The 12,787-nt window shown below is 36.7% G+C and overlaps 2 protein-coding genes across 2 annotated transcripts; both read right to left on the bottom strand.

Moving 5' to 3' along the window:
- Positions 1 to 658: 658 nt before the first annotated feature.
- Positions 659 to 5,475, bottom strand: LOC132161012 (uncharacterized). Its single transcript, XM_059570781.1, has 8 exons — positions 5,125 to 5,475; positions 2,572 to 2,712; positions 2,088 to 2,174; positions 1,752 to 1,839; positions 1,574 to 1,670; positions 975 to 1,290; positions 839 to 887; positions 659 to 761 (listed from the first exon to the last, which is right to left on the bottom strand). The coding sequence occupies exons 1-8, from the start codon at positions 5,200 to 5,202 to the stop codon at positions 721 to 723; spliced, it is 897 nt and encodes a 298-aa protein (XP_059426764.1). The 5' UTR covers positions 5,203 to 5,475; the 3' UTR covers positions 659 to 720.
- Positions 5,476 to 5,482: 7 nt separating this feature from the next.
- On the bottom strand, positions 5,483 to 12,449 carry uroc1 (urocanate hydratase 1). Its single transcript, XM_059570782.1, has 19 exons — positions 12,206 to 12,449; positions 11,094 to 11,224; positions 10,898 to 10,991; positions 10,662 to 10,721; positions 10,441 to 10,569; positions 10,287 to 10,348; positions 9,782 to 9,848; positions 9,549 to 9,692; positions 8,848 to 8,936; positions 8,707 to 8,769; positions 8,453 to 8,632; positions 8,271 to 8,368; positions 7,440 to 7,512; positions 7,163 to 7,352; positions 6,701 to 6,799; positions 6,500 to 6,599; positions 6,110 to 6,191; positions 5,827 to 5,926; positions 5,483 to 5,745 (listed from the first exon to the last, which is right to left on the bottom strand). The coding sequence occupies exons 1-19, from the start codon at positions 12,329 to 12,331 to the stop codon at positions 5,605 to 5,607; spliced, it is 2,028 nt and encodes a 675-aa protein (XP_059426765.1). The 5' UTR covers positions 12,332 to 12,449; the 3' UTR covers positions 5,483 to 5,604.
- Between the last annotated feature and the right edge of the window lie 338 nt (positions 12,450 to 12,787).

Here is a 12,787-nt window from a genome sequence, read left to right as displayed (position 1 = left end):
TATATACAGGATTTGCGTGCGTATCTAGATAACAGACGCGCGTCTAAAAACAGCCGCATGGGAGTCCGTGACTTCAGAGAAACAGATCGAGGGCAGAGTAACGCCTATTACACTCACTCTCGCTGTGTATTGTCAGATGAGTTACTTTTAAAGGGTAGATGAATTAAAATGAGCTGAAAATAATAGAAAAAGTACAGTGCCAACATGTCTCTCTTTTTCTACACCCATTTATTCTAATCAACTTAAAGTAACTGTGCATACTGTTCATCTTGTAAATGTGCATTCATTACCAGTAATGCACACGCAAAGGGACAACTTAAAATCAAGGGCAGAATATGATAATAATGCTGACATTTTTTGTATCATCTATCAGTGAGGGACAAAATCTGAAAGCTGTTGATTTATCAGTCACTATCATGTAGAACATATTACATTTTGTGCTGTCATTGACTTGCACGGTTATCAAACCTCTAACAAAACACCTGATTGATTATGCTTACATAAATGGGTTAAAGTCACTATGATAAATGGGATCCAAAAGTATTTGGATAGTTAAGCCTAACCTAAACTGTGCAAGTGTCAGTTTAGCCTATAATAGAAAACCAACTGTCATTTTATTTTTAAATGAATACTCCACCCAAAAAATACAATTCTGTCATTGTGTGGTCCACATCCCACTGTTGCGGAGTCATAAAGTTCTAAATGATGGAGATGGTGGTTTTAAAGGTAGTCATCATAGCCAGATTCCTCCTTGATGCCAACTGCAAATATAGAAACATGTCTGACATATTCCTTAAAGAGAAAACTGAGTTGAATTACATTTAGACAGAGGAGTTACCATTATAATGAAAACTGTGCTTCATTCCAGCAGAGTAGGGATCTTTAATCTACAACAAACACATTGAGATATAATAGTTACATTAAACAGGTATTTACGCACATTTCTGTATATCATACAATATAAGAGCACTTACAACGGAGCTTGGAGGGACTGCAGGGGCCTGGTAAAATGGAGGGGATGGCACCCATGATGGAACGGGAATCTTGGAGTCAAAGTTTTGCTCACTAGCATTGCAATTCAACTTGGCTATCCTGGCATGAATGGGAATAGGTGGGAGGGGCCCTTTCCTCTGGGCGATCAACATAGACTCTTCATTAACACCAGAGAGAGTCTGTGGCGAGTCATGTGATTGGCTGGACTTTTTGCTAGCAACTGTGGGTTTGCTCTCTGTAAGTGCTGCTTCTGAATCAAGACGCTGTGGAACTCTGGGTGAACTTCTGAGTGAAAGCCTATGGCCAGAATTAAAGCCACAAATAAAAAATAAAAAAAATAATCAGAACCCAACTAGGATAGACTGAAAAAATAAAAATACTACTTTGGAATTTACTTTAACATTTTTACTCAGAAATTGCAATAAATCTTACAATTACAAATAAACAGAAAGTGATATTGAATTTAAAAAAAATAAAAAAAATCTAATTTGTAAGTATATAAACTGAAATAAAAACGCTTTAAACGCATCATTATATTTGGTTGCCCTGGTTGCTGGTCTATATCGGTTTTGCTTCTCACCTCTTGTGCAATTCATTTTCTCTAAGACAACTGTCAAGTTTTTCTTTCCAGTCAGAAACACTGCCCACACTGTATCTGCGTGTAAGTCCCAAAGATGCTGGAGAAGACAGGATCATTCATTGGCACACAACATTCATTATTTTAATGTGATTTCCAAGGAGAGTTCAGAGTGTCAGACCTTTGTTATCACTGATCTGCTTCTGCACAGCAATGTAGAACTGCTTGGCCTCATCTTCATCCGCAAAGTTTATTCCTATCTGACACTCCTGCATGCACAAACGTTTGGTTTTCATCACAATGAGGAGTTTCTATTGACTTCTGTTAGTTTTCTATTGAGCTAATGATATTTTATAATCCCTAAGCCTAAATCCTACAAAACATTTTTAAATTTTTTTTAGTTTAGTCAATTGTGAGATTTAAGATGCTTGGTTGAGCATACAGATCCACGTGCACATATGGATGCATATAAAAACACTTACACACATACATGCAATGCAATTAATGTGTCACTCACATCACCAGGGAAGGTATGGAAATAAGGACAAGTTTCTGAGTATTCAAATGGTGTATACAGCTCCTGTTCCCATTGCAGCTTGGCTTTCTGCAAAGAGAAAGAGAAATATCATGGTCATACATTATGACACGGCCTAAAAGTCTAAAGCAGAAACACTGCACATGAACGAGTGGTGGAAGTGGGTAAAAAAAAAAAAAACAATAGAGACTTTGTAGAAGACATTTCTGAGAATGTGCAGGGAGAAAAAAAAAAAAAAAAAAGGAAGTGTAATGACATTTGTGAGAATGTGGTGTTTTTGTCTGAAATGTATAAAAACAGATTGTGTGTCTTGATGTATCATTTGTATAATGTAGAATAAATTTAGAATTCAAAGTGAAGTTTACACAATCTAGTGACGTTTTCATTTAAGAAATTTCCTGAAACTGCTTCTACTGCGGATTCCAAGAAATTCTGATTCTTTCTGGATTCAATCTGTTAGCCTCACCTTAAGACTGTAGGATCTCATGAATGTTGAGTGCACAGATTTATCTTGCACCAGACATAGTACTCCAGAACTGAGACTTTTCCATTCCTTTTTCTGTGGAGGGGCTGCCATTACCAGCTGGACAATACCACATGCTAAAACCTGTAATAAACACGAACACACAAATACAGGTCTGTGTATATATGCTTTTGAGTGTGAAGCGCATATTCATAGACACACAGTATGGAAAGTGTTCAGACCCCCTTAAGTTTTTCACTCTGTTATATTGCACTCATTTGCTAAAATCATTTAAGTTCATTTTTTCCCCTCAATGTACACACAGCACCCCATATTGACAGAAAAACAAAGAATTGTTGTCTTTTTGCACATTTATTAAAAGAAAAACTGAAATATCACATGGTCCTAAGTATTCGGACCCTTTACCCAGTATTTAGTAGAAGCACCCTTTTGATCCAATACAGCCAGGAGTCTTTTTGGGAAAGACGCAACAAGTTTTTCACACCTGGATTTGGGGATCCTCTGCCATTCCTCCTTGCAGATCCTCTCCAGTTCTGTCAGGTTGGATGGTAAACGTTGGTGGACAGCCATTTTCAGGTCTCTTCAGAGATGCTCAGTTGGGTTTAAGTCAGGGCTCTGGTTGGGCCATTCAAGAACAGTCACAGAGTTGTTGTGAAGCCACTCCTTCATTATTTTAGCCGTGCTTAGGGTCGTTGTCTTGTTGGAAGGTGAACCTTCGGCCCAGTGTGAGGTCCTGAGCACTCTGGAGAAGGTTTTCGTCCAGGATATCCCTGTACTTGGCCGCATTCATCTTTCCCTCGATTGCAAGCAGTCGTCCTGTCCCTGCAGCTGAAAAACACCCCCACAGCATGATGCTGCCACCACCATGCTTCACTGTTGGGACTGTATTGGACAGGTGATGAGCAATGCCTGGTGTTCTCCACACATACCGCTTAGAATTAAGGCCAAAAAGTTATATCTTGGTCTCATCAGAACAGAGAGTCATTCAGGTGTTTTTTAGCAAAATCCATGTGGGCTTTCATGTGTCTTGCACTGAGGAGAGGCTTCCGTCGGGCCACTCTGCCATAAAGCCCCGACTGGTGGAGGACTACAGTGATGGTTGACTTTCTACAGCTTTCTCCCATCTCCCGACTGCATCTCTGGAGCTCATCCACAGTGATCTTTGGGTTCTTCTTTACCTCTCTCACCAAGGCTCTTCTCCCCCGATAGCTCAGTTTGGCCGGACGGCCAGCTCTAAGGGTTCTGGTCATCCCAAACGTCTCCTATTTAAGGATTATGGAGGCCACTGTGCTCTTAGGAACCTGTAACCATGGTCAGATCTGTGACTTGCCACAATTCTGAGTCTCTGAGCTATTCAGGCAGTTCCTTTGACCTCATTTGCTCTGACATGCAGTGTGAGCTGTAAGGTCTTAAATAGACAGGTGCCTGGCTTTCTTTATCAAATCCAATCAGTATAATTAAACACAGCTGGACTCAAATGAAGGTGTAGAACCAGCTCAAGGATGAAGAAATGGACAGCACCTGAGTTAAATATATGAATGTCACAGCAAAAGGTCTGAATACTTAGGACCATGTGATATTTCAGTTTTTCTTTTTTAATAAATCTGCAAAAACGTCAACAATTCTGTGTTTTTCTGTCAATATGGGGTGCTGTGTGTACATTAATGAGAAAAAAAAATGAACTTAAATTATTTTATCAAATGGCTGCAATATAACAAAGAGTGAAATTTTAAATACAAATACAGATTCAGTTGCATTACAGAGTGGTTGTTTAGTACATTTTTGTCTGTACAGATATGCAGTTTTGTGGGAAATATTCCATTTGCATATTTGAAAAACAGTTTGTACTATGACTGGCCTCTGAGGCTCTATATCTGTGAATCATTAAAACAACCACCAAGTGTTTACAAACCAGAAAAACCAGTGGTCAGTGGTTAGGATCAGGTTTTGTATCCTAGATAAAGTGAAATAAGTGTGTGGAAATAGCATAAAACACCAGCCAAGTGTCTGGGTGTCCCAGTCACTGTTATTCTAGTATCATTGAGATATTATTATAGTTTTGTTAATATATAGAATTTGTTTTTATTTTTCTATTTTAAGTTTTCACATTAATTAAAGTTATTAATTTAGTTGTTTTTGTCATGTTTTTTATTCATTAAAATAGTTATATATTATTATTGATTTCAGTTTTTAATTTTAGTTATTTTTGAACATCAATGAGAACTGTTGCTCTGACAACTAGCTGAAAAATCGAATCAAATATAGGCTATATATATATATATATATATATATATATATATATATATATAGTAAAAACGTATTTCAGTAAAAGTTCATGTCATTTTAAATATCTTTTCTGAAGTTATGTCATAGAATGACATAGGTCTCAAGCAACACATTAAATCCAATAACAGTAAATCTAGTACACAGTATAGATTCTTTTAAAAATTATTATGGTATTTAGATCCGATAATATATAACAAAACAAATAAATTAAAGTGATGAGGAAAAGTATTTTTAAAAAAGTGAACTCACACTGCAGTCATGTCTTATTAAACTGAAGAGAAGCCCGTTCTCACGAGTCGACAGGAACGGACTCAACATTTCTGACATCTCAAAATTCGTATCCTCTATCTTTGACGTCTCTTTTCTACACTGTGCTCTTTCTGTTTTCTCATCTGCTTTATACTAATGCAAATACCCTGGTGTCAGGAATACAGAAAACAGGAAAACAGAGTCAGCCTATATCCACACAACACACACAAGTCATTTCTACATTCATACTTCATACTGTACATAAAAAAACCCAATATTGAGAAGAAATGTTACATTTATTTATTAAATCAAACATCATATCATGTTACAGAGGAGAATATGTTGAGAGGAAAAAAAGATTGAATAGAACAGTACTTGTGTTACTTAAACTGATTTTTCTTTTCCTGAAGTGTGTTCATAGACACTCATTCTTGTAGCATTTTAATGAATAATCTCATATTTTAATAAGTGTTTAGTAGTCTATCCCTGCAGTGCACGGTCCAGAATTTGATCTTTCTCTACTGGGTTGGGCATTGTGACTCTCAGCTGACGCTGGACCTCCATGGTACGTTGAATTGTCTCATAAGCATTCGCATTGCCAGACCAGCATCTCCGTGCCACCTAATGATATACATACACATCAGTATTTATATATAACAGTATAATAAGTGTATATATAAACAGACACATAAAGATACTCACCCCATTAGAGACATCCCAATTTAACATTAGTTTAGCTCTTTGTCCTGCATCTTCAGAACCATCCAGAACCAATCCAAAACCACCATTTATCACTTCCCCCCTAAAAATAAAAATAAGGGTCAATAATCGACGCCCTACTGATTACTATCGAAAAACTTTTTTCAGGTGCATTTTTATTATTTTCTGCTCAATCAGTAATACACAACTGCAAGCCAATTAGTGACTGAACTAGAAGTAATTTCTAAATGAATATTCAGCAATAAATAGTCAAATCTCTCCTTACCATCCAACTCCTCCTCCATTGTGCAAAGCGACCCATGTGGCACCACGAAATGCATCGCCAACAAAGTTCTGCACTGCCATGTCTATAATAAATACCCAGACATATTATATATGATCTATTATATTTTAAATACGCTCTCTGAAATACATACTTCTGATTGTAAAATTCAGATTATGTTTTTTTTTCTTTTTCTTTTTATTCTCTGAGTAGCTGTGTAATAAGCAAGATAATATATATTCAAACAGTCTTTCAGGATTATACAACACCACTTCTGATCACCTTGTCAGGTTTATTTTACAATGTCATTATTACTACACTTTATCCCTTACTAAGTATAGTTAGTATAAGTAGTATGAGTTCACTTGTATTTCTAGATGTGTCTGTTTGTACCTGCACAGAAGGCAGAGCCATCATAAACATTGGATGTCTCCCTGAAGGGGCTGTCTGTCCCGCTGACATCATGGTGGTCTCTACTGATGACTATTGGAGCCTGAGGAGATGAAAACACAGTTGCACTATTATGTTGCAAAGTGTGTATTAATGAACCGTAGTTAAACGAGTACTGAAGTATGCACACTTAAGTAGTTTTACCGAGACTCTGCCCTTAGCAATGGCTTGGTTTATGGCCAAGGCGATGGATACTCTTCCTCGCTGGTCCGAATAGAGTATACGGGCCTGCGAACCCACAACCTAAACACAAAACTCAATTGTACTATTCAAATAGCAACCTAAATACGCTAAGCATTATTATAACACATAACCTAAAAGATCCAGTACATTTTAAAGTTTTGATCTTAAAGAAATAATTAAAAACGTATGTTTAAAATCATAATGGTATACCTATTATTGGAAACTGAATTAATTTTGTCTTACTGTGAATATAGCACATTTTCACAAAGGCATCATTTGCTTTGATGTTATGCTGCATTCACACCACTTGATGTCAGTATATATTCAAGATGATCTTTAAATAAATTGATGTGAATACAAAATGAACTGTGAATACAAAATGAACATTGTGGCGATTTAAAACTGGGTGTCTGTGACTCGTACCATTTTGTGTGTCCCAGCTTCACGGATCCAGCGGATGTTGTCATTGTACTGCTGTCGGACTTGTTCGGTTACTGTGGAACTTATCTCTTCTAGAACAGCAGTGGCGATTGCGTCAGTCTCAGCCAGGTCAGCAGGGTCACCCGAGGTACAGACCCAACGAAATGGCCCAAAACCCAGTGAAAAAATATCTCTACAGCAAGGGGCAAAGATTACAACTAGTCTGTGAGAGTGTGTAGTTAGGACATATATGTGTGTAAACTTGCGAATAGGCACTTACCCCATTATGTGTTGGACATATGAGGGATATTTAAACTCAGTAGCCCCTCCCCCTTTATTCTCTACCTCCGCACCTTGAAGAGAAAGAAGAACATATTTACTAATGCACTTTTTGTTTTTAATGGATTTGTTCGAGGTTAACTATCCATACTTTGAGGTTGAAAAGGTTTTATTATATGGCTCACTGGAACACGTAATACTGGCTGGATAATTATGGCATTTTAGGACAAATTTATATGGAAGGTTGTTTCCATCATGGCAAAAAAAATTTGGTATTAGGTTTCCGACTTTTTGTTCTCAGGATTGCAAGATACAAATTCTAAATTTTCTAGATATAAACTTGGATCTCTGATTTTACATTGCACCGTTCTGAGTGTATATCTTGCAATTTTGACTTTTTTCTCTTAATTCAGAGTTTACATGTCCTAAAATTTGTTGTTGTTGTTTTTGCCATGATATAAAAAAGGTAATTGTGACATTTTATCCCACAATTCTGACTTTTTACTTACATTTGCGAATTGCGAGTTTATATTTCAAAATTACACTGACAAAATTCTTGCAATTCTGAAAAAAGTCACATTTGTGTATATAAACAATTGTAAGAAAAAAGTCACAATTACCTTTTTTTCTCTCTGTATAGCACAAATGAGCTTCCATAAATAGCTTTGTATTAAGACATTAATTTCTTATTGACCTATTTTGCATTTTGCTACATAACTATAGCTTCACATCGCTCCTATCACCCTGTGGTCTCTTTCTTCTTACTAAGTGAAATCTATTTATTTATTTATTTGGTAAGTAGCAATGTAAGGGCAGCTGACTCTTTACTTGCCTGCTCGCTTGGCCTCTAATAGAAAAGCATTTCCGTAGTCCCAGAAGAACATCCCTGCATCCGACAATTTATTGATGGCAGCCACCTGCCTGCGAAGACTACACAAGGGAGTTGCAGCTTATGTAGTTTTAAATAACTTTGATTTATTTGTGAACCACATATCAAAAGATTTCTGTGTGTACCTTTCATGTACAAGGGTTTTGAAGCCCTCAGGGTCGGTGTTCATGAGCTGATTGGCTTGTCTGAAGGCTAGTTGCACTGGGTAATATCCTCCACTGAACGGATTATGAAGTGATGTCTGATCAGAACCCAAATCAACCAACAACTCTCCTGTCTTCTTATACTCCTGGTAGAGGCACTCCCTGAAATATATTGAACTTATAATTTACTAAAAAATGAAAACTATTGCAAATAAAATATGAAGTACACAACTTACCAGAGATCCACAATGTTGCCATGGTAGCCTAAACTCAAGGGCATCTTTGCTTTTCTGGCCTCCCTATAAGATTAAGCATAAATTGAAGATATGTCTGTTTGTTTCAATGTGTTTCTCTGTACGTTTTCTTGCATACTGTACCTGATGCGTTGGATGCAGTGGCTCAAGTCACTAGTGATCTCCATCAGCCAGCCCTGCTCATGCCTTTTCTTTAGTGGCACTTCATCAACCTGCAGAGGTCAGATATGATTGATTGTGCACTTAAGGTTTTTCACATATGGATCTTTTAGGGGCATAAGGTTGTTTTGCAATTTAGACTTTTGAAGAATCCAAACTAATTTTTAAGCGATTTGAGCCACTTTGCTCAAGAGTTTGACTGAGGTTTGCTATAAATCCTGGACTAAAAATGAGACATTTCCTCTTCTATGTGCAGGAAAAGTGTGAATGCAAAACAACTTGGTTCACATTTTGGTCCATTTAAAGTTGAGACTGGAGTAAAAGACACCCTTAAACAATGTTGGGACATTTTCTTTGTGATTGAATCTGAGGTGGAACTCAAATCAGGGTATCTTCCGTCCATTCCAAATCCGTTTTCAATTAAAAAACAAAAAACAAAAAGACTCAAGAGGATTCAAGTGAGAGAACATGGACAAGACTTGAATCCTCTTGAGTCTTTTCGTTTTCTTTTTTTTTTTTAATTGAAAACGGATTTGGAATGGACGGAAAATACCCTGATTAACTCATTGACTTGTTAGCAAATTTGTTTTTAACAGGAAACTTGAATAAACTGACTGGCTAGAATATATAAAAATAGTGTGCATTTACTATAGCCATTATCTAACCTCTGCAATGACCCCAACACAGCCAGCAATGACCGCTGCCTTTGCTTGTGCTCCGCTCATGCCTCCCAGACCAGATGTCACAAACACACGACCCCTCAGGTCACCTGAGCCCAAGTATCTCCGTCCTGCATTGAGCACTGTCAACTATATACACAGAGATATACTTGTTTAGATCTGTTTTTTGACGTTTTCATTTGATAGAGCAGAACATTTTTAACAGATGCATTTGTTACCATGGTGCCGTGGACGATGCCCTGGGGGCCAATGTAACAGTAACTTCCAGCGGTCATCTGCCCATACCTGACCATAAACACAAAGAAACATACACACTAGACAACACAAACTATCACCCAGTTCTTCAAGGACGCATTATATTATTATATTATTATAATGTATTTTTACATAAATTATATTCGGAACTTTCCATTTAACAAAGAATCCAACAAATGCATCACAGTTTCCAAAAAAATATTAAGCAGAACAACTGTTTTAAACATTAATAATGTTTAAGAAATGCTTCCAAATCAGCATATTAGAATGATATATATATATATATATATATATATATATATATATATATATATATATATATACTGTTTTACTGTATTTTTGATCAAATAAATGCACAAAACTTCTTAAAAAAAATCTCAGCACCCTCAAACTGGTAAACTAGAATAGTAAAGTACATATGCACATTTTCAAGAAGAGACTAGTTGAAAGGTATTGGTGAAATCTCACATTGTAATGCCCATAGCAAACATCTTCTCATATTCCTCTCTGGAAGAATAGTTTGGAATGACCTGAAACAAAACAAGAAGATAAAGAGATGCACCCTTATGGGTAAAAATAATCAATACTCATGCTCATGGATAAAGGCCTGTGTGTATCTTACCATGCCGTTTGTGATTACACAGCGTGGAGAAGAAGGGAGGCTGGGAAAAAGACCCAATGGATGACCACTATACATCACAAGGGTCTGCTCTTCAGTCATGGTGCTCAGATAGTGAAATACCAACCAGAACTATGTATACAAACACACACATAAACAGTATATATGTAGAGAAAGGGGTATAAAATATTACATTACAGATACATAAATCTGTAAAAATCTACCTGCGCCCAGTTGCTGAACACCTGTCCGTTTCCTCCGTATGTGACAAGCTCTTGTGAGAACTGCGAGCAGACAAGCATTAAAATGAAAGCGTATTTTAGAAATACAGTACTTTCACCATAAAATATTATCTTCCAAGAAGGAAAGGCAGATCTATAGGTCTAAAAAAAGAGGCCCCCTTGCTGAATAAACATCCCAGCCATTTCTGGATTATCACATATCACATGTGAAAATGTACCTGTGCTACAGCAGGATCCAGGTTGTTCATTATCATAAGCATGATGGAAGCAGCTTGTCTTGTTCTACATGGGTACTGATCAATAGGGTAGGCTCTATAACACACACACAGTCACAGATACGGTGTGAAAAGCCATGATCAAGACATGGTATATTAATAGTTATCCATGTATGCTGTGCTAATGCTTATTTTGTACCTCATACGTAGTGTAGGACAGAAGCGGTACATGTAAATGTGTCCATACTGTCTGAGCTCCTGCGCAAACTCTGTAGCCAGAGTCACATGCAGATTTGGAGGAAAGTATCTCAAAGCGTTCCTCAAAGCCAGCTAGAGAGACAGAGAAAAAGACTATGACAGAGACCAAGAACAGGAGAGTTTAGTAGAGGTTAACTGAAGGGACAGACTGAGTGATCATGATGCAATCAAGTTACAAAAGATTTTGGTCTCTGTCCCTCATCCCCCATTTCACTGAGCATTCGACCCTTTCTCTCTTACAAAACTCAGACTTTTATCTTCTCTAATGATTGACAGGGCTCACAGTGTGGAACAATTTGGAAGACTTTGTATTTTTAACCAGTGCGTAGAACAGTTCTACACAGTTGAAAAATCTACAGTTCAAAAGTTTGGGGTCAGTGAAGTTTGTTTTGTTTTTGAAATAGTAATATTGTGAATATTACTGTAAAAACTTCACTCTCACAACATGTCTTATTATTATCTCCAATATTGAACAGTTTTGCAGCATAATAGTATAAACCATGAAATATTTCTTTCATTACTCTTTGACAAATACAAAATTCAGAAGAACAGCAATTACTTCAAATAGATTTTTTAAGAAAACAAATTTAACGTATCCTTGCTGAACTAAAGTATTAATTTCTTTTACTTTTGAACAGTAGTGTTTATTCCAGAACAACATTTCATTATAATTTTATGCATTTCATATTTTTGGGCTGTAAATATCCATCTCATTACTACTCAACCATAAACTAATAGAGATATTTTAAAGAATTAATATGATTCAGAGGCGTATGATTTGTCAGAATCAAAAATGACCAAATTTTTTACTGAATATCAACATAATCTCAGTCTGTTTCCAACACAAAGTTATTATATCGCTTCTAAAGATTTGTAATATAGCATACAAGTAATCTGCATTACATATATGATGCTTTATGGTTTTTGTTCTTTTTGGTCATTGTATGAAAGAAAGCAGATTGGATATTCTGCAGATTTTTATTTATTACACATTTGAATTATAATAAATGACCAAAAAAAATTATAATAGATGTCAGAGATATATTGACCCACCCGTTCTTCTGCTGGGGTGAAGTTTGGAGTACGGACAGGTGCATGAGGTATGCAGGGGTCTCTGCCACGGTTCGGAGGAAGAGGATCAAGGGGTAATCCAGCACAGATCTCCTTTAGGCTTGACATCACTCCTGAATTCACAGAGGAGGTATAAAGATAGAATTTAAAATATATCTCTGTATCAGTGGTTTATATTTAAAAGTTCTCTCAGGATGCGTCTGTAGTTCACAGGAAGAATTACAGAGGTTTATATGAACACTGCCCGCTGACCCTCTAACCTCCTCCTTAACACTGCATTGGTCAGTTCACTTGGTTTTCCCTCGTCTCATCCAATAAGAAACGTCAGATATCTGTCAGGCAATCATTGAACAAGCCAAACATGTTATGGCACTCTCCCAAAAACAACCAGTTCAGAAACATCCATTTCATTTTACTGACCTTGGATGATTGACTCAAAGGCATTGATAAATCCAAAGCTATCTTCTATTTCATTTTTTCCACCAGGTGCAATATTGGCTATCAAAATATATCCTTCAAAAAGCCTCATTCCTGTGCTCCTCCTTTTAATAGAACTCATTTAAA

Source organism: Carassius carassius, chromosome 17 (genome assembly GCF_963082965.1).
Source record: "Carassius carassius chromosome 17, fCarCar2.1, whole genome shotgun sequence".
Lineage (NCBI taxonomy): Eukaryota > Metazoa > Chordata > Actinopteri > Cypriniformes > Cyprinidae > Carassius > Carassius carassius.
The sequence above is the reverse complement of the archived record's forward strand: the minus strand, read 5'-3'. Positions and strand labels throughout refer to the sequence as shown.